This window comes from Benincasa hispida, chromosome 6 (assembly GCF_027475165.1).
Source record: "Benincasa hispida cultivar pf3 chromosome 6, pf3_genome.v1.1, whole genome shotgun sequence".
Lineage (NCBI taxonomy): Eukaryota > Viridiplantae > Streptophyta > Magnoliopsida > Cucurbitales > Cucurbitaceae > Benincasa > Benincasa hispida.
Genome location: NC_143483.1, coordinates 51,685,653 through 51,703,675, shown reverse-complemented (window position 1 = coordinate 51,703,675; position 18,023 = coordinate 51,685,653). Strand labels below are relative to the sequence as shown.

General features: G+C 33.0%; 3 protein-coding genes across 4 annotated transcripts; 2 read left to right on the top strand and 1 right to left on the bottom strand.

The window, feature by feature from the left end:
• The first annotated feature begins 7,460 nt into the window (after positions 1–7,460).
• On the top strand, positions 7,461–9,147 carry LOC120079495 (Ribosomal protein S24e family protein). Its single transcript, XM_039033698.2, has 5 exons — positions 7,461–7,669; positions 8,019–8,060; positions 8,387–8,557; positions 8,660–8,746; positions 8,853–9,147. Exons 1-5 carry the CDS (start codon positions 7,598–7,600, stop codon positions 8,892–8,894), a joined length of 414 nt encoding a protein of 137 aa, XP_038889626.1. The 5' UTR covers positions 7,461–7,597; the 3' UTR covers positions 8,895–9,147.
• Positions 9,148–12,986: 3,839 nt separating this feature from the next.
• LOC120080567 (putative transcription factor At3g04930) lies at positions 12,987–14,126 on the bottom strand. The gene has a single exon (XM_039035270.1). The coding sequence runs from the start codon at positions 14,124–14,126 to the stop codon at positions 12,987–12,989; it is 1,140 nt and encodes a 379-aa protein (XP_038891198.1).
• LOC120080568 (Rubredoxin-like superfamily protein) lies at positions 13,019–17,902 on the top strand. Of its 2 annotated transcripts, XM_090314617.1 has the most exons (4): positions 13,019–13,982; positions 14,204–14,243; positions 15,697–16,601; positions 17,664–17,902. In XM_090314617.1, exon 3 carries the CDS (start codon positions 15,962–15,964, stop codon positions 16,577–16,579), a length of 618 nt encoding a protein of 205 aa, XP_090170743.1. In that variant the 5' UTR covers positions 13,019–13,982; positions 14,204–14,243; positions 15,697–15,961; the 3' UTR covers positions 16,580–16,601; positions 17,664–17,902. The 2 variants fall into 2 exon arrangements, with proteins under 2 accessions (XP_090170743.1, XP_038891199.1); XM_039035271.2 differs by lacking the exons at positions 13,019–13,982; positions 14,204–14,243 and having other exon boundaries at positions 14,834–16,601.
• Positions 17,903–18,023: the final 121 nt, after the last annotated feature.

Below are 18,023 nucleotides of genomic sequence, written 5' to 3'. Positions count from 1 at the left end.
TTTTGACAACCAATCCCTCCAAATTGACTAAGTGTCTAACCTTCAAAGTGAATGGTAGGAGGCACAATGTGATGGTTTGGCATGCGAGCTTGATTTATTGAGTAGACCTAAAAAGAAGGCTAATGTAAACACTAAGTAGTAAGCTTATATGTGTAGGTTCAACTCCCATTGGAGAAGCCTATCAAGCCTTAAGAAAGCAAACTTGAAGGACCCGTGAATGACTATAAATGATTTATAAATGGTTTATAAATATTTTAATAATCCATGCTTTATTAACAGTTAATTTTATGTTGGTTATTTTACAGGAAGTTACAAGCAACACATTTCTTTAAAGTTTATAAATGCATGCTAGTTACAAAGTTCATGAAATATGCTTTGGTAGAATGGTTGAAACCATGGTAGTTTTCAAAAGGAGATTCTATGATATGTTTATGTTACAAGTATTTGTATTATGTTATAAAGCATATGTGCTCTTAATGTTGTTGAGCATGCATTAGCAAATGATGTTCTTGTGAAAACTATGATTTATGAGATCAAGCTTTCAGTAAGCATGTTTTATGAAAATGTTTTCCTATCAGGTATTTTCAGCTCAATACTGAAGTACAAGGAGAAGGTATCCGAGCTGTACTACCTAGTTTCATTTATGTTATAGTTATGATGTTGAAGTACATAGAGAAGGTATCAGAATAATTCATTCAGTTTAGTGATAAGCAGTGGTACTCTGCTTCAGTTATGATCCTTGACATCAGGATCCAGTTTGGTCTACGTGCACGTATGACAGCTAATCAGTTTAGTAGGATTGAACAAAAGGGTTCTTTCCTAGCATTGACTGTAAGGTGCTAAACAAAAGGGTTCTCTCACCCCAGCTCAGGCTTATATTTGAGAGATCGAACAAAAGGATTCTCTCTTAAACATGATACCAGACGATAAGATTGAACCATGAGGGTTCTTTCTTAGCATTGGCTAGAAGGTGTTGAAAAAAATGATTCTCACCCCAGGCCAGGCTAATGTTTGAGAGATTGAACAAAAGGATTCTCTCTTAGGTGTTGAACAAAAGGGTTCTCACCTCTGCCCAGGCTTATGTTTGAGAGATCGAACAAAAGGGTTCTCTCTTAAACATGATATCCGACGTTGAGAGATCGAGCAAAAGGGTTATCTCTCAACCGGGAATCGGTTTAGCTATGTTTTCAGATACAATGGTTTTTAAAGTTTTATGTACACGTTGCTTGGCATGTTTTAGTTCCAGTATTATGTTTTCTAGCTTTCAGTTTAAGCATGAGATTTATGTTTTTATTAAGTCACTCACTGAGCGAGTAGCTCATTCTTTCAAATGTTTTTTTCTTTTCCCAGGTAGTGGTCATCTCCCCAGAGGTTAGCTGTCCTACTGCTCTGCCACTCAAGGACTCCAGTTAAAAGTCCAAAGTCTAGAGAAAAGTTTTAGGCGTTTACTCTGTAAATGTCTGTACATATATGTTGCTCATATTAGGGACTAGTAAAATATATTGGGACCGTTGAACTCTATATATGTTAATATGATGTAATTATGTTGTTGTTGATCCCTGGTGTTCTGAGGTTATTTTTAAAGTTTCATTAGTCTGGTGAATGTTATATATGTACTCAGGGATCTAAGCAGGTTAAGGATGTTAGTTAGGTAGTAAGTGTCACAAAAGGGTTGGTAACTACTGTCGTCACATTTACTTCTGGATTAAGAAGGGTAATCTGGGAAGGGGCGTGACATATGGATCTGAGCATAAAAGCTTTCGTTGCTGGGACCCTATCTCCAAACGGTTACGTATCTCCCATCATGTTACTTTTTAGGAGCATCGTATGTTTTCCAGTTTCTCCTCCTTCTAGACCCCTATATCTAATTCACCACTTTTCTTTATTGATCCCTCTTGTGTTCTTTTTCCTCGACTTGATCCACCCACATTTCTCTTCTCCCAGACCTAGCATTATTGAATTCCACCTCTATCTCTCCTCTCCCAGACCCAACATTGGATTCCCATGATACTTCATCATCTAACACAACCTTTCAGATTGCTTCAACTACCCCTCTTCTTGCTCGCTCGACATCAACATTTGTCTCTGCTACTAATTATGAACCAACACCAATCCTTCCTATCCATCGCTCAACCCAAGTAAGTGAACCTTCACCTCATCTTCAGGAATTTCACTGTTTATCCACTATTCAGTCTTTAGTCAAATCGTCATCTTATCATGAGGCTAGCATGAACACTCTTTGGCAGCGAGCAATGGATGAGGAACTTCAGGCATTAGAAAAGACTCATAATTAAGATTAATTTGATCTTCCCCTAGGCAAGAAACCTATTGGCTATAAATGCGTCTATAAAATCAAAACACATTCTGATGGCTCTGTTGAACGTCACAAGGCTCAACTTGTTGCAAAATGCTATTCTAAAAATATGACATTGACTATGAAGAAACATTCGCTCCAATATCTCGAGTGACATTTATCCGAAGTCTTTTAGTTGTTGTCGCCGTCAAACAGTGGCCTCTTCTATAGATGTATGTAAAAAATGTGTTTCTCAATGGAACTTTTTAAGGATCTCTTACCGAAGAGTTCTATGAGCCCGTTCGGATCCCTCCAATTTCACAGTGACCAAAATATACAATATACATTCAAACGCATAGTTATGCAAACGAACAGCCAATTAAAGACATGCTTTGAATTAAATAAACGAGAGAGAGTTTCCATACCAATTGTTTCAATCTTTGGAACTCAACGCAGCGGAAATCTCTACCTGATCAACCAACGCCCGAACAGATGCGTCGACTACAGCAGCACGAACAACCACGAACTCACGAATCCAAAGGGGACGACACCACCAGAAAAGAGCCCCAGGTATTCTCAGAGTGAGAACCCAAAGTGTGGTCTTTGGTGAATTTGGTAGAGGAAGGAGGAAGACCAAATCGTGTAGGCGATAAGCAAGTGGGAGGAAAAAATACGCTATCGTATAGCACGATGCTTATCGTTTAAGAGAAACTACACGATCGTGTAGGTTTTACAGAACGATCGTTTAGAAAATGGTATATGATCGTTTAGCAAACTCGGCACACATTAAGATTGTTTAAGGAAGCTATCTAATCGTGTAAGAACTAGTGTGCGATCGTTTAGGCGCAAAGTGGACGATCATTTAGGCGGAGAGTGACTATCATATAGGCTCTCAAAATACTTAAGCGATCAATTACTTTTCACCAGCACGATCTCTTTTTCTTTTTGGACGGGCAATTCAAAATGAAAACTATTTTCATTTTAATTCATCGGTTACAATAATCGACCTGCCCCACTAACCCACGTCTAAACGTGAAAAATTGACTTAATTATCATATAATTAACCAATTAATTAATAATAAATATAATCATATTATATTTTTATCCTATAGTTTGATATCACATATCTATTATAGTATTTTCTCCTCTACTTGATATAATCATCCTCCAAAATAATGTATATCATACATTTAGCCAATTATATCATATATAATTAACCAGTCCGATTATATCATATATAATCGACCTCTCTCTTGTCAATTTGAACATTTCAAATTAACTCAAACACTGATTCTCGACTTTATCCAAGCTATCCAGGGGACCTAATGGACCTGTGGCTCAAAGTTCCAATGATTTGTGAATAGCTGACTAAACTCTTTAGCCACGAGAACCACCATTCGTTAATTGTCAGGCATTCTACTAAAGACCAACAGCTGAACTCTTCTTACTACAGATATATTTCTATGTCCATCAGATATAACCAATCATAAGTACGATAAACCTTCACAGATGCTCATAAGTACAAATGGACCAAATTACCATTTTGCCCCTGTAATTACATCTCACTTCTTAAGTACCACTGATTCCTCTAATGAACAATACAATATAGTCCAACTATGTGTGAACACCTCTCGGGCCAAGAGAAGGTGTGTGGTGCCACATCGTTCGAGCCCTAGAATCAGCCCTAAAGGAGCTATCTATCTACTTACCCCTGCCTCGGGGAAGTAGTGAATTCCATCTTGTGTAGCTGAGTTCCCAGCTCCCAAATCAGACGAATCCCCAAAATGGTAGGTTTGAATCGGCGTCCTGGCCACTCGCACCTATACAAATCAAAGGACCACCCTCAATGGTAGGGTTCCCAACTCACTCAGGATTGAGGTCACGTTACCTATGGTCATCCTAGTGAAGTGAAGTCTCTATCATGAACGGTGTTATATAACGAGACGTTAACATTTCGTGGTCAAGTCTTATACAAACTCTTTGTATAGGATGCCCCCGCTTGCATGTCCTCAACATGAATGATCAGGATCAGATCGTCTGTGACAAGTCACAACACTTGTGACCAATCCACAAAGCGGGTCACGTCCGTAGTGTTACCAGGATAAGGTTTCCCTCCTATATCCATATACTACAGACCATTTTGGTTATCACTCAAGACATGATCAACTTGTATGTCACCACATACATGCTTGAGTCACATACAGATAACTAGGGATTTTATGTTTATTGATTTGTGGTAAAGCAAATAAAACAAGCAATTGAGCAAAAAACAAGATGTGAAGTAAAAATCATATATTAACAACAAAAGCGTTCGTACAAACTGTTTACAAACTACAGGACACGAGACTTTAAGGCATCAACCCCAACAACTTTATCCAAAGAGGTGTATATGAAACCTCCGCTTGGCACGACTTTTCCACCTCATAAAGTATGTCGTCTCTATCGAGTCTTATATGGTTTGAAACAAACCCCATGAGCATTACCCAACTTGGGTTTACTTCTAGTTCCCATGATACGGCTCTTTCTACACGGCAGACCCTTCATGGTGTTATTTTTTTCCTTCTCTATGTTGATGATATGATCATTACGGGCAATGATCCTCAGGCTATATCTGACTTGCAAACCTATATGAGAAAACACTTTGAGATGAAAGATTTGGGACCACTCAGTTACTTTCTTAGCCTTAAAGTCTCATCTCGCTCTGATGGATTCTACCTATCTTGTTTGTTAGTATAGTTACGTTTTTTGTAGGTTAGAATATATGGTTGTTGATGTTTTCTTGTATCTATTTTTGGGCATTCTTGTGTAGATAAATACCCTTATATTTACCTATCATTTACACGGAAATATAGAAATACAGTGATGATTTCACATTTCTCACATAAAAGGAAAAGATAGAGTTTGTGTTCAAGGTGGTTTGTGTGAAGGAGAAGATGGGATGGGATGGATGGATGGGGGTTATGTGACGCTTTTAGGCTAAATTACGTAAGTTTCTTTTATCTCTCTCTTTTTTTCTAACTCACATAAAGACACACATATCAACTCTTAACCTAAATTTGACTTTAGCTATTTTCTTCTTCTCCTTTCTGAATTCAAATCTTTCGATAAATTTCTCAAACAAAGTGAAATTACAAAGTTAAGTTTAGGAACGTAACAAAAAATCAAATCAACATTTGAAGATTGAAGATTCTTTAAATACAAATTTGAAAAATGTGCAAATTACAAACTGAGATTTATGCCAAATATTCACACAGGAAGAGGAAATTAACTCATGTTGAATATCTAAATGGAAATCAATGGAGTCCGAATTGTGAATTTGTTGAATTAATTACAGTGCAATTAAAAGTTGTTAGATTAATTACATTACCATTAAAGGAGCTATTCAGAGCATTTAAAATGAAATTAAATACATTTTTGTCCTCCACGATACTAAAAATGTTATAATTGTTGCAACCATCATGGTACATTGTTAAACAAGAAATACTATATTCAAAAGTAGGAAAAAGTTTATATTGGATCAAATCAACAAAATGATTAAAAGAGATGTTTACCGTGACAAAAATTTCAATAGTCCAAAAGTCATGATAGTTATTTTTTTCATCTCACATACCATTCAACAGAATTCTTAATCAATGATTAACCATTGCAATGAGAGATTAAAAACAATGAAAGAGCTAATAGACACTTAATTGAAACTTAATTATGGCCGTTTTGTAGTATAATTTTAATGAAATATGAGGCTGATGTCGTTGATAAAGACAAGTGATTATGAACCAAAATCTACATTTCATATTTAAAAGGAAATTACAATAAACATAATAATAATACTAAATTTAAAAATAATAAAAATTGGTGAGAAACGAGATAGATAAAATGAAATTCTATTAAAGATAGTAATAAAAACAATTTATAAATATTTTAAAAGAAAATTCTACAGTTAGCAGAAAAGAGATTTATGAAAAGTAATAACTAGATTTCAAAATTCAAATCAAAATTTGAAGATAAATTTTTAGAATAAGCAAACATAAATACAAGTGAGTCCAAGTGTAATTTAGTGCCGTAGGACTAAATTTCTCAAGATCCATTTACTTGCAACTTGGGCCCATAATATACGTCCAGTAAAAGGGTTATGATTAAATAAGTAAATTTAATGTCCCTAATATTATAAATCGTTTGACGATTACAAACCTAACGAATACCCTCATTTTTCACAGCAAACGAATGAGACCTGACTTTCTTCCATCTCAGTTTCCACCATTGTTGCAGTCTATAGATATGGTAAAAATGGTCATTATATATAAAAGTAAATTTGAAAAAAAAAAAAAAAAAAGAAAGAAAGAAAGAAGGAAAGAAATAGATATGATATCTTTGAAAAATCGAAAACCAAAATTAATATAATTTTAATTATTTTATCTAAAATTTAAGATTCTTTTAAGTTAGAGATCTCATTCGAAAGATATTTTTGGTATACTCTAGAGAGTTCAAAAATCCCAATGATCGAAAAAAATGATCAACCCAATCCAATTTGTGCATGAAATAAATGAAAATTTGATGGGTGGATTGGGTTGATGGGTTCACCTAATATACCTCAAATTAATCCAAACTTATTATTAACTCTAAAATATTTTTTTGCTACTTATAATACAATTATTTATTCATATATTGATTTTAGTTTTATTTAATATCATTATTTTTTTAATAATTTATTCTCCAACAATTCTTACAAATAGCTTCTTAGTACTTCAAAAAGAAAATTTTCATTATATAAATTGAAATTGAGTTGTTAATCTTAATTAATATATGAAAATAATTAAATCTAATTTTTACATATTTATATTGAGCAAAATTTTAAATAAATGACAAATAACTTGAACAAATCCAATCCAACCCATATATTTCATGGTTGAATTGGGTTGATTCGTTATTTAAGTTAAAAAAAATTTACAACTCGAATAATTAAATTTGATCTAAAAAGTTTTACAACCCACATACATCCCTAAAATATACTCCCAAAATCTTGCACGTGAATGTGGCGTGAGATGCCATAATTCTTATAATTTTATTATTACATGTCATAGGGTCAAATTTCCTTAAAAATAAAATTGATCCAAATAGGGCCCAAAATAAGATCCATTAACTTTTGGGCCCAAATAGAACAATGGAAAAAGGCCCTAGACCTCACCTTCCAATAACCTTATTAACCAGCTAGGGTTGTGCTGCAACTCAGGACTCTCCAGCCGCTCCTCTTCGCCTTCGCCTTCTTCGAGCTCCAAGCCTTCCATCTTCTTCAGAGCGTCTTCAGCAATGGCGGACAAAGCAGTCACCATCCGGACCAGGAAATTTATGACCAACAGGCTCCTCTCCAGAAAGCAATTCGTGAGTCCCTCGTTTTTGCTTTCCACGTTCCTTTTCGTTTTTTATTTTTCTCTGTACGTGTTTTTTTTCTTGTAATTTCTTTTTAGGGTTTCGAGTTTGGACTTCGCAAGTTTGTGGATTCGCTGTGGATTCGTGTGTAGTTTTTCTTTATGGGGTTTTGAGTTTGGACTTTGTAAGTTTGTGGATTCGGTGTGGATTCGCGTGTAGTTTGATCTTGAGTTTAGGTTTTCTAGTGTTGCATATCTAACTGACGTGAAAATCACTTTAGGGTGAACGATATGTGCTCCTTGATTGATCAGGGATTTGATTTATATTTGTTTATAATCTCTTTGTTTTATGATTAATGCAGATCATTGATGTTCTTCACCCAGGCAGACCCAACGTCTCAAAGGTAACGCCTTTCTGTATATCTTTGTTTCTTAATTTGTGTTATTTTACTTTTTGTGAATGTTTTGGTGTATATGGCATTTTCAAAATATGAATGAAAACCACGTGAATCCAAACAATCTTTTTGGTTACTTTCCTTTCCCCATCCCTCTCCCCAAGGATCCTTAACTTCGTGTTGTATTTAGCCCATTTTTATTGAAATCGTGAATTCTTTCTTTGCGGTCACTTTTATGGAATCAGAGAACTGTTTTGGCATTCATGTTGCTAATATTTTGACTTGTTTTGGTTTGTGGTGCTCATTATGATCTGTGTATTATTTCTTGTTCTAAGGCTGAGCTGAAGGAGAAGCTAGCTAGAATCTATGATGTGAAAGACCCAAATGCTATCTTTGTTTTCAAGTTCAGAACTCACTTCGGTGGTGGAAAATCCACTGGGTTTGGTTTGATCTACGATTCTGTAGAGAATGCAAAGAAGTATGAGCCAAAATACAGGCTAATCAGGGTAATTATCTCCTTTTAAGCAAAACATCTACTATCTCTTAAAATTTGTTATTCTTTCCATTGAATGACATTACTCAAACATGCTTATACTTTATTATCTCAGAATGGACTCGACACCAAGGTAGAAAAATCAAGAAAGCAAATGAAGGAAAGGAAGAATAGGGCGAAGAAAATCAGAGGTGTTAAGAAGGTAAGTGTATATTTATGGCTAGTTGATGAATGAATTTGAAATGATAGATTGACTTGGATATTATACATTATCATTATTTACACCACTCTTTTATATCTTCTTATAGACCAAGGCTTCGGATGCTGCCAAGGCAGGAAAGAAGAAATGAAATTGCTGGAATTTTGTGCCTATCGCCAAGGATAATCTGCAGAATTGTGTTTTCCTTTTAGTAGAGTCTCTTTTAGTTATCTTTTTACTCCTAAATTAAATTATGTTAAATCAGTGGTTTGGTTGTTGGTGATTAGTGATATGAAAATGAAAACTTTTGTTCTTTGCAGAGGACAGAATTTTTGAGGCTTATCGTTGGTAGATTATGAAAACTGATTGATGGGATATTCCAAAGTTTTATCAATTTTTTCTCATGGAGTTTTTTGCATCATAGAACTTTAGTGTACTGATAAAAATAGATTGCTCAATTTGACCCTATGTTTTGATGAGTGGAAGCAGTATTTTTTAGTTTAATTTTTTTGAAACAAGTTGATTTGATTTTATGTAGTGTGAATCAAGAATAACAAATAATATACCAGTAAGCAAACTTTAAATGAATAATGATTGTTGGAAATTTGTGAATTGGTTTCACGTTGGGGTTCTGATTTAAAAAGAGATTTTTGTATGGTGGATGATCTCATTTCAATGTTCTTCACTCTCAATTCTAAAAAATCAATGAAAACAAACGTTTTGTTTACCTATCCTAAGGCCCAAACCTCCTTTTGCGCAGCCATTTAAGTTAAGACATGCTTTTTACTTCTCTTCTTCATCGATTTAAGTCCTTAAACCTGTCCCAAGGCTGAATCATTCAAAAATCTTTTTGTTTTTCTTCCTATCATCATGCTTTACTTCTCTTCTTCTTCACCAATATTTTGAGAGCTTGAGAGTTTTGCTTGATTTGAGTTTTCGTGAGATTTTACGTTTCTGATCAAAACAATGAAGTGATTAAATTCATTTTCGGGTTGTTTAGAGACGAAACCTCTTGAATTGGGTCATTCTGGAATGTCTTATATTTTGTAGATTATTAAATTAATTTTAGACCATTAAAATTTAACTAAATTTACTCACTCACCCTCTAGTTTAATATATTTATTATCAATTAAATTTTTTAGATTGCACATTTATCATTTTTTATTAAAAAAATATTGGTAATTTATTTATTTATTTATTTTGTAATTTTGTTTATTGAAGAGTTAATTAACTAATTGTTTAAGGTCAATTATAAGCCTTATATATATACAAAAGAAATTGATATAAAATAATTGATTTTAAATCATCAAATAATGTTTTTAATTTTAAAAAAATAACAATCTCTATAGATTAAAACTAGAAGTACATATATACAAGATTATTTAATTGAAATTTTTTTACTTATTTTATTATTAGTTAATTAATTAATATTTTTTAAAGACTAATCAATAATTTTAGTAAATAATGTATGATAGTTAATATATATTATTAATAAAAAGAGATTTAAGTAAATATAATTATGGTTACTTATATTTTTGTTGTCAAAAAGATTATGTTTTTTTCATATTAATTCATAATAATAGAAAAATTATTATATTAGTATTATTATTAATAAAATTAATTATATATATCAATTATAAATTTAATTTAAACGTGTTTATAAAAATTAAATAAATCAACCAATATCAACAAAGAAGAAAAACAAATAAAATTAAAAGATAAAAATTAAAAGAGAGAGAAAAAACTATTGGAAATGGAGAAATCCCATCTATTTGGATGGTTGTGAAAAACCTCTATGGATGGGAATATGAAATGTCTTGTAATTAGATATTTCCATTGCCAAGTTAAAAATTTGTATCAAACAAACGCTCATAAGTTTCAAAATAATAAAATTTTACTCTTGATATTTGGATCGTTTCAATTTGTTTCTTAGATTTCAAGATTTTACATTTTTAACTTTAATTTTTCATTAAATGATCACTTTCAATCATTGACATCAATTTCTATCAATTAATTAAAAATAATTATGAAATAAAATTTTAAAAGTGATAAAAATAGTGAAACTTAATTAATTATAGTTCTTTTAATTATTTTTAATTTATTCATAAATTAATATTAAAAACGAAAAATGAGTATTTAGTGAATAAATGAGTTTAAAAGTGTAAATCTTGAAACATAAGGACCTAATTGAAGTAAAACTCAAATGTCAAGAATAAAATTATAATATTTTGAAAATTAGGTACTATATTGAAGTTAAACTCAAAACTCAAGGACTAAATGTATAACATTTTGAATCTGAGAGACTAAATATACACTATACCCCTTCATTTTTTTTTCCATACCAAATCGAGGCAAATTTCTTATTTCACTAAGAAAATGAAATTCATATAGAAAAGAAGAAGTTTCGACTCCGATTAAAAAGTATTGTTTTTTTGTTTTAATGTACAATAAAAATAATAGTAAATAAAAAATTAGATAAAGACGAGGACGGATTCGACATTGATGTAGATTGGTTTTCCTCACGAGGACGAGGATGAGAAGCCCCTGGCTTGCCCTACTTAATGATCAAAGCGAACATAGCTTAAATCTAATCTTTCATTGTAATTTTTTTTTTAAAAAAAAAATGATTAAAATACATCCAATTGTTTAAGCAATTGTAATTTACGTTCTTTCTTTCTTTTATTTTTTATTTTTTTTTCTTTTCCATAAGACACAATTGTGATCCATTCTACTTCAACTTCAACTATACCGGTATGTTATAAATTATTTTCAATCGTCATCACAACTTAAGGTTTTTTTTTTTTTGGTTAAATTATAAAAAATATCCTGAACTTTATACTTTATGCCAAAAATGCATCTGAAGTTTTAAAAGTTTCAAAAATACCTTTAAACTTTAAAAAAGAATTTAAAAAATACCTTTGTTGTTAGTTTTGGATGAAAATCGTAAAAAATACATTTGAACTTTCAAAATGTTTCAAAAATATCTTTAACTTAATAAAAGTTCAAAAATATCAAAATAGTTAGTATTTGAACAAAAACCGTTAATTCATCGTGATAAAAATGACTTTAATTTTTTTTAAAAAAAAATAAAAAATATTCCTTTTCTCTTAATTTTCTAATTCTTAACTTACATCAATTTTCTCAACAACTAAAACATACCAAAATGTTGTGATGTTGAAGACCCCCCTCACAAAGCGCCTTGGAGAGCAAATTGGAAGGAGTGCCTCTTCATGCGCGCGTATTACATGGAAAGCGTTGTGGCGCCGCAGGGCAACACTGCAATGCTTGCTTAGCAGACTGTCGCTGTGAATGACACAGGGCACAAGTGTCATAGCATTTAAGCAACGTCGTGCCTCCTTGCTCAATTTCACCATTTTACTCCTATTGCTTGCTAATTGCTCCATTAAGCCCGAATTGCATATGAAACGCCTGACAACTTCTTTTGCTCGATAACCTATCTAAGAATTAAAATAAATATTAAATTCCTAAGAACCAATACAATTTAGGTTGATACTTTTTTAATTTAACTATTTATCGTTTTAGTATGTTTCAAGTGAAGATTTTGATTTTGTTATATTTTATGTTTTAACTTAAAACTTTGGTTTTTATTTTGGTTGTTTAGAAAATTGGTGTAAGCTAAGAATTGAAAAATTAAGAAAAATATGAGAGTACACATGTAAGTAAAATGAGGATATCTATATAATTTACCCTAAACTTGTTCTTTTCGAACTTAAGAAAACTTTAAACAAGTTGATCACTAGGAACATTTTTTAATTTTTTATTTTTAAAGTCATTTTTGTCTCGACAAATTAACGATTTTTATTCAAATACTAACAGTTAAATATTTTTGAACTTTTATTAAGTTAAGGTTATTTTTTAAACATTATAAAAATTAAAGAGGATTTTTTAAACAAAAATTTAACGGTTTCCATCTAAAACTAATGGCAGATGTATTTTTGAACTCTTTCTAAAAGTATAAGGGTACTTCAGAGATTTTTATAATTTAATAAAGAAATAGAAATGAATAGTCTTATATATTTCAAGTGTTTATTTTTCCTTAATTCAACCATTGCTGTTTCAAAAGTTTGAAATGGTAATTGGAAGTTGAATTAGGTTCAAATTAACCCATTATAGTGTTCGTTTTTTCTCTTTCGATGTGCAAAGTGTGAAGACTTGACAATTAAAATTAAAGTTTGAACTTATAACTATATTAGAAAAAAAAAAAATCTAATTTAAATATTTGTTAATTATCATTCTGAAGCTTATTTTCACTCTCTTCTTCCTTTGATCTCAACTCCTTCAATGCAATCCTAATTTCTTCCCGTACCAATTCCAATCTCTTCAAATAAACCTCCATTTCCATCGCATGCTGCTTCCGCCACCGCTCCTCCGCCTCCTCTCCTCCGCTCAAATTCGTTATCCTTCTGGCCAGGCCAACCGGCGGCCATCCGTTACTCATCAACTCCTTGAAAAACGGCGTCAAGCAGCCCTTCGCCACTTCCTCAACCAATCCTGAAATTTTTCCGATATCGTTAAGTATACTATTCGGCCTCACCGGAATCTCGTTCGAATTGCTCGCTTCGCCGGAGAGAAACGCCGTGCGACGCCGTTTTATCGATTGATGAAGATCGTCTCGCTCTTCGTATTCGTCTTCGACGTTTTCTGTTTTCACCTTTGTTTCAGTGAAATTAGGATTAATGTCCGCAAGCACTTCGTCTAGAATGCTATCCTCTGCCGATGTTTGTTTTTTCCCCGAATTTCTGCCCCAAATTTTTCTCGAAATGTCGAAAGTTAATCGCTCGTGGACGCTTTTGAAGGCCGGTTTCTCGCCGCAATCGATCTTGCTCGAAGTGATATTATACTTCCTTTTCAATCTCCGGAGCTTATCGATTAATTGATTTTTGTCGCAACATAGTTGAATTTTCGGCTTTATTTTACGATAGAACGCGGCGGCGTCTTGTTGCTGGAGGCGGTGACCGGAGATTCGATTCTCCAATGTGTATTCAAGAAAACCGCGCAAGAGCTTGATTTCATCTTCATTGGTCCAGACAGTGGTTCTCCGTCGTGCCGGAATGGCAACGGTGACAACATTGTTAGTAGCATTAGCAGGGATAGCGATGGCGGTTGGAATGTGATCTTCGATCGGAGAAAAACTGTTGGTTTTAGATTGATGTAAATCTGCAGCGTCTGTCTCGTCCGAAACGGTGGCGTTTTGTTCATTGTTCTGTGCATCTTCTCGGTAAGAATCGGCCTGGTATTCATCGTCGTCATTTTTAAGATCCGTTTCATGTTCATCAGAATCAGAGAGTTGGATATTCTGATCTTCTTCCATGGAGGAAGAAGAAGAAGAAGAAAAAATCCAACCAGAAAGTGGCCATGTCATAATTAATTTGCTCCAAACTTTTTGTTTAATCTGCTTCCGTCTGAGTAAATTTGTTCTTGTTTGTTTGCAATTTGCAGGAAGAAGAATCTTGACCTAGTCTTTCGCTCGATTTAAGAGGTAATAAATTTCTCCATCTCTCTTTCTTATTTTGTGAATTGCATGGGGAATTTTGGGAGAGAATTTAAGGATATGAACAATCCCTATATTATTGGTCACAAATGGTTAGGTATCTTACAAGTGTTTGATTATTGTTTTGTTTTGTTTTCCCTTTTTCGGTTGAAAATGGACAGAGAAATTCTATAGAAAATTTAACCGCTAAAAAACCTACTAATTGAAATGTATACAATGTTTGTTGTATTTTTTTCCTCTCATTGTATCATTCCAACTTCTTTGTCTGTGATTGGTGTATCATTTTCTCTCTACTTTAGTTTTTATATTTTTGGACAGCTTCAAACTTAAAATTATGACAGAGAGATCCTATTCATAAATCTTGATTGATGAGAGGGTGGGCAATTGAGTTTTCCATGTTAAGATAGTATATAATATCTTGATTACTAGTTGAGTTATACTCAAATTGATTACGAAGAAACTAGTTTAATATGAAATATGAATTTTATGATTCTAAGATTATATTAGCTCTTGTAGGTTATTAGTTTGTTCATACTTAGAATGTACGGCAATTCTGACATGCAGTTTGAACAAATTTTTCATTAAAATAGAAGAGATGGACAATAGAATTAATAAATAATAGTTTGAATTAAGTAAAATCACATACTAAATATAGATTTGGTTTTTTAACTTGGTTGCACAAGCTAGACTTGTGAGCAAACACTCTCCAGTTTATTTGGAATGACAAAAAGAAATTACACTTGAAAATATTTTGTTAAGTATTTAAAGTCATTCCAAAGATGCTATTGATACATTTGGTTTTATACCCAAACAAAATGAGTTAGTGTTCTTTAATTTGTTCTAGAAAATGTTTTTATCATCTCAAAGTGAGTTTGGTAATTGGCATGGTTTTTCCTATAGAGATTGAGGTTCAGTCCTCCATTATCGCACTTATCGTACTTAAGACAAAATTTAACATAATACTACTATAACATATTCGTTAGATAAATTTTAGTGGAATTAGCAATTTTGTTATTTTAGTATAGGCCTCTTTGATTTTTTTCTTTTTTCCTTTTTTTTTTCCTTTTTCCCTTCTTTTTTTATTTTTTCTATTTTTTAGAAACACTTGAGATCTCTTTTCTTATTTTATGATCAAACTAATTCCAACCATATCTAGAAAAACACATTTAAAAAATCCTACTACCTTACATTCAAAAAGAGCTCTTATATTTCTCACGATTGAATAGTAGGAATATACATGTATCTTTGTTTCTTTCTTTTTTTATTAAATAATCATGAGATGGAGATTAAATCGTTAACCGATGATTAATATCTTATCCATTGAGCTATAATTTGATGAGACTATCTCAGAATTCTTTTATAAAGATTTTTTTTGTAACCATACACAAAAATCTTGACTAACTGCCATTCAAATTGATTCATATTTTGGGTTTCCAAGAAGATGAGTAAAAGTAAAGCCCAAAAAGAAAGCCCAATTGAACAGACTCCCAGTCGCATCTCCTTCCCCACCCCACCTTATCCTCCACCTCCTCCTCCTCCCACACAGAAACAAAAACCAGCATATACCCTTCCCCATTCCATGGATCCTTCTGATTCTTCTTCTTCCTTTTGAATTCCCCTTCTCCTTCAATCACACACAAAAATCAAAACCCTAAAGACAAAATCCCTCTCAGATTCCAATTCCTTGACACTCTCCACCTCCATCAATGGCTGCTTATTCCTCTGCAAGACCCACTCTCTCTTTCCATCTCTCCCAACCTTCCCTTCCAATTCCCAGATTCAACTTCAAACCCCCCGCCTCCGCCTCTGCCGCTGCCGCCACCGTCCCTGCCGTTCCGCCGTTGCAGAGATCGGCGGCGGCGAGACCCAACTCCATTTTTACCCTTAACTCTATCGACGTCTCTAAGGAAGATAAACCCACTTCTGATGACCCAAATACGCCATCGCCGCCGCCGGTTGTGGCGGTGGATGAGGAGGAGAAGTTTGATAAGCGGCGGCTGGAGGAGAAATTTGCAGTGCTGAACACAGGGATATATGAGTGCAGGTCATGTGGGCATAAGTTCGATGAGGCGGTCGGGGATCCAACGTATCCCATAGCGCCGGGACTGCCGTTTGAGCAGCTGCCGGAGGATTGGCGGTGCCCGACGTGTGGGGCGGCGAAGAGCTTCTTTGAGAGTAAGAGTGTGGAGATTGCTGGGTTTGCTCAGAATCAGCAGTATGGACTTGGAGGGAACACTTTGACTTCTGGCCAGAAAGCTGTGCTTATATATGGAAGCTTGTTCTTCTTCTTTGCTCTCTTCCTTTCTGGCTATTTCTTGCAATGATGGATGATGGATGATCAATCAGGTAACAGACCCTGATTTTTTCATTATTTATTTCAAGAATAATGTGTGTGTATATACCCATTTGAATTCTTAATCAAAATAAAAATTACTCTACTTTTCCTCAAAAACTTAAAAAGCTTGATTTTTGAAACAGGGTAGAAAGTGAACAATAAAACAAAGAAATTTAACCCTTCATATTAAAAAAAATAAAAAATAAAATAGTTATTAAATGAAGTCTTAGTTTTGACTTTAAAAACGATAGAATCCTTTGAATTATTTGGGTCTAGTTTCGTAACTATTTCCTTTTTTGTTTTGGTATTTTGAGAATTAAACCTATTCTATCTCTTTGAAGTAAAATAGTTGAAATCTTAGGAAAATTCTAAAACCAAAAGTAAGTTTTTAAAAACTTTGTTTACTTTTCAAATTTTGATTTGGTTTTTGAAAATATAGATAAAAAAATATATATTACAAAGTAAGGAATTTAGAGGTGGGATGAGTGTTTATAGCCTTAATTTTTAAAAACTAAAAACCAACAACCAATTGGTTACCAAGCGGGACTTTAGTTTTTCTCTCTTTGTTTAGAGTTCAACAACATGGAAGTGACAAGAACATGTGATCTCTCAATCAAGGATATATGTCTTAACTAATTGAGTTATGTTTAAGTTGACTGATTATGAATTATACTCTTTAATCTTTTGTGGTTAGCTTAAAAAATCACTCGAAGATACTTTAAAGTTGGAACTAGAGTTTGAGAGATTAAGTAGATTGGTGATGGTGTCGATTAGGTAATACACTAATATTATGAGTAAATAGTAATTGCTAGCATGTGGAATCAGATATACTTGCTATAACTAGTAAAAACGTGTTTATTGTAGAGAGTTATTATTATTATTATTATTATTTTGAAAGAATATTGTAGAGACTAAAGATTAGTATGATTCGAAGTCTAACAATTGTAATAGACAATTTAAGGTTTAAGGATGAAATTGACACATGGCAAATGATTTTGATAATTGTATTTCTTTTTCTCATTTTGTTACATGTGTACTTGCAAACTCTAATGCATAAAATTGTGGAATTTCAGGTGGATTGAATAAATTATATAGGAGTTTGTGTATCTTGTTTGGTGGACTCCAAATTCTCACTGAATTTTTTGTGTTAGACAAAACAAAAACAAAGCATACTGTTGAATTATATATAAACTTCACTCTCAATCTTCTTGATCCTGGTGAAGTCAATGAATTCGCCAAATGTAATCAACCGCGAGAAATGAGACATTTTCTATCTCGTCAGGTAAAAAAAATGACTTCTAGAGTTTGCTAACCACCAAAATTTGGGAAAAACTTACCATTATATTGGCTGACACCCACTTTGATTTTGTATTTATTATAACAAATGCCATGTTTTGGGATGTTTAATTTCCTTTTCCCCTTAATGAGATATC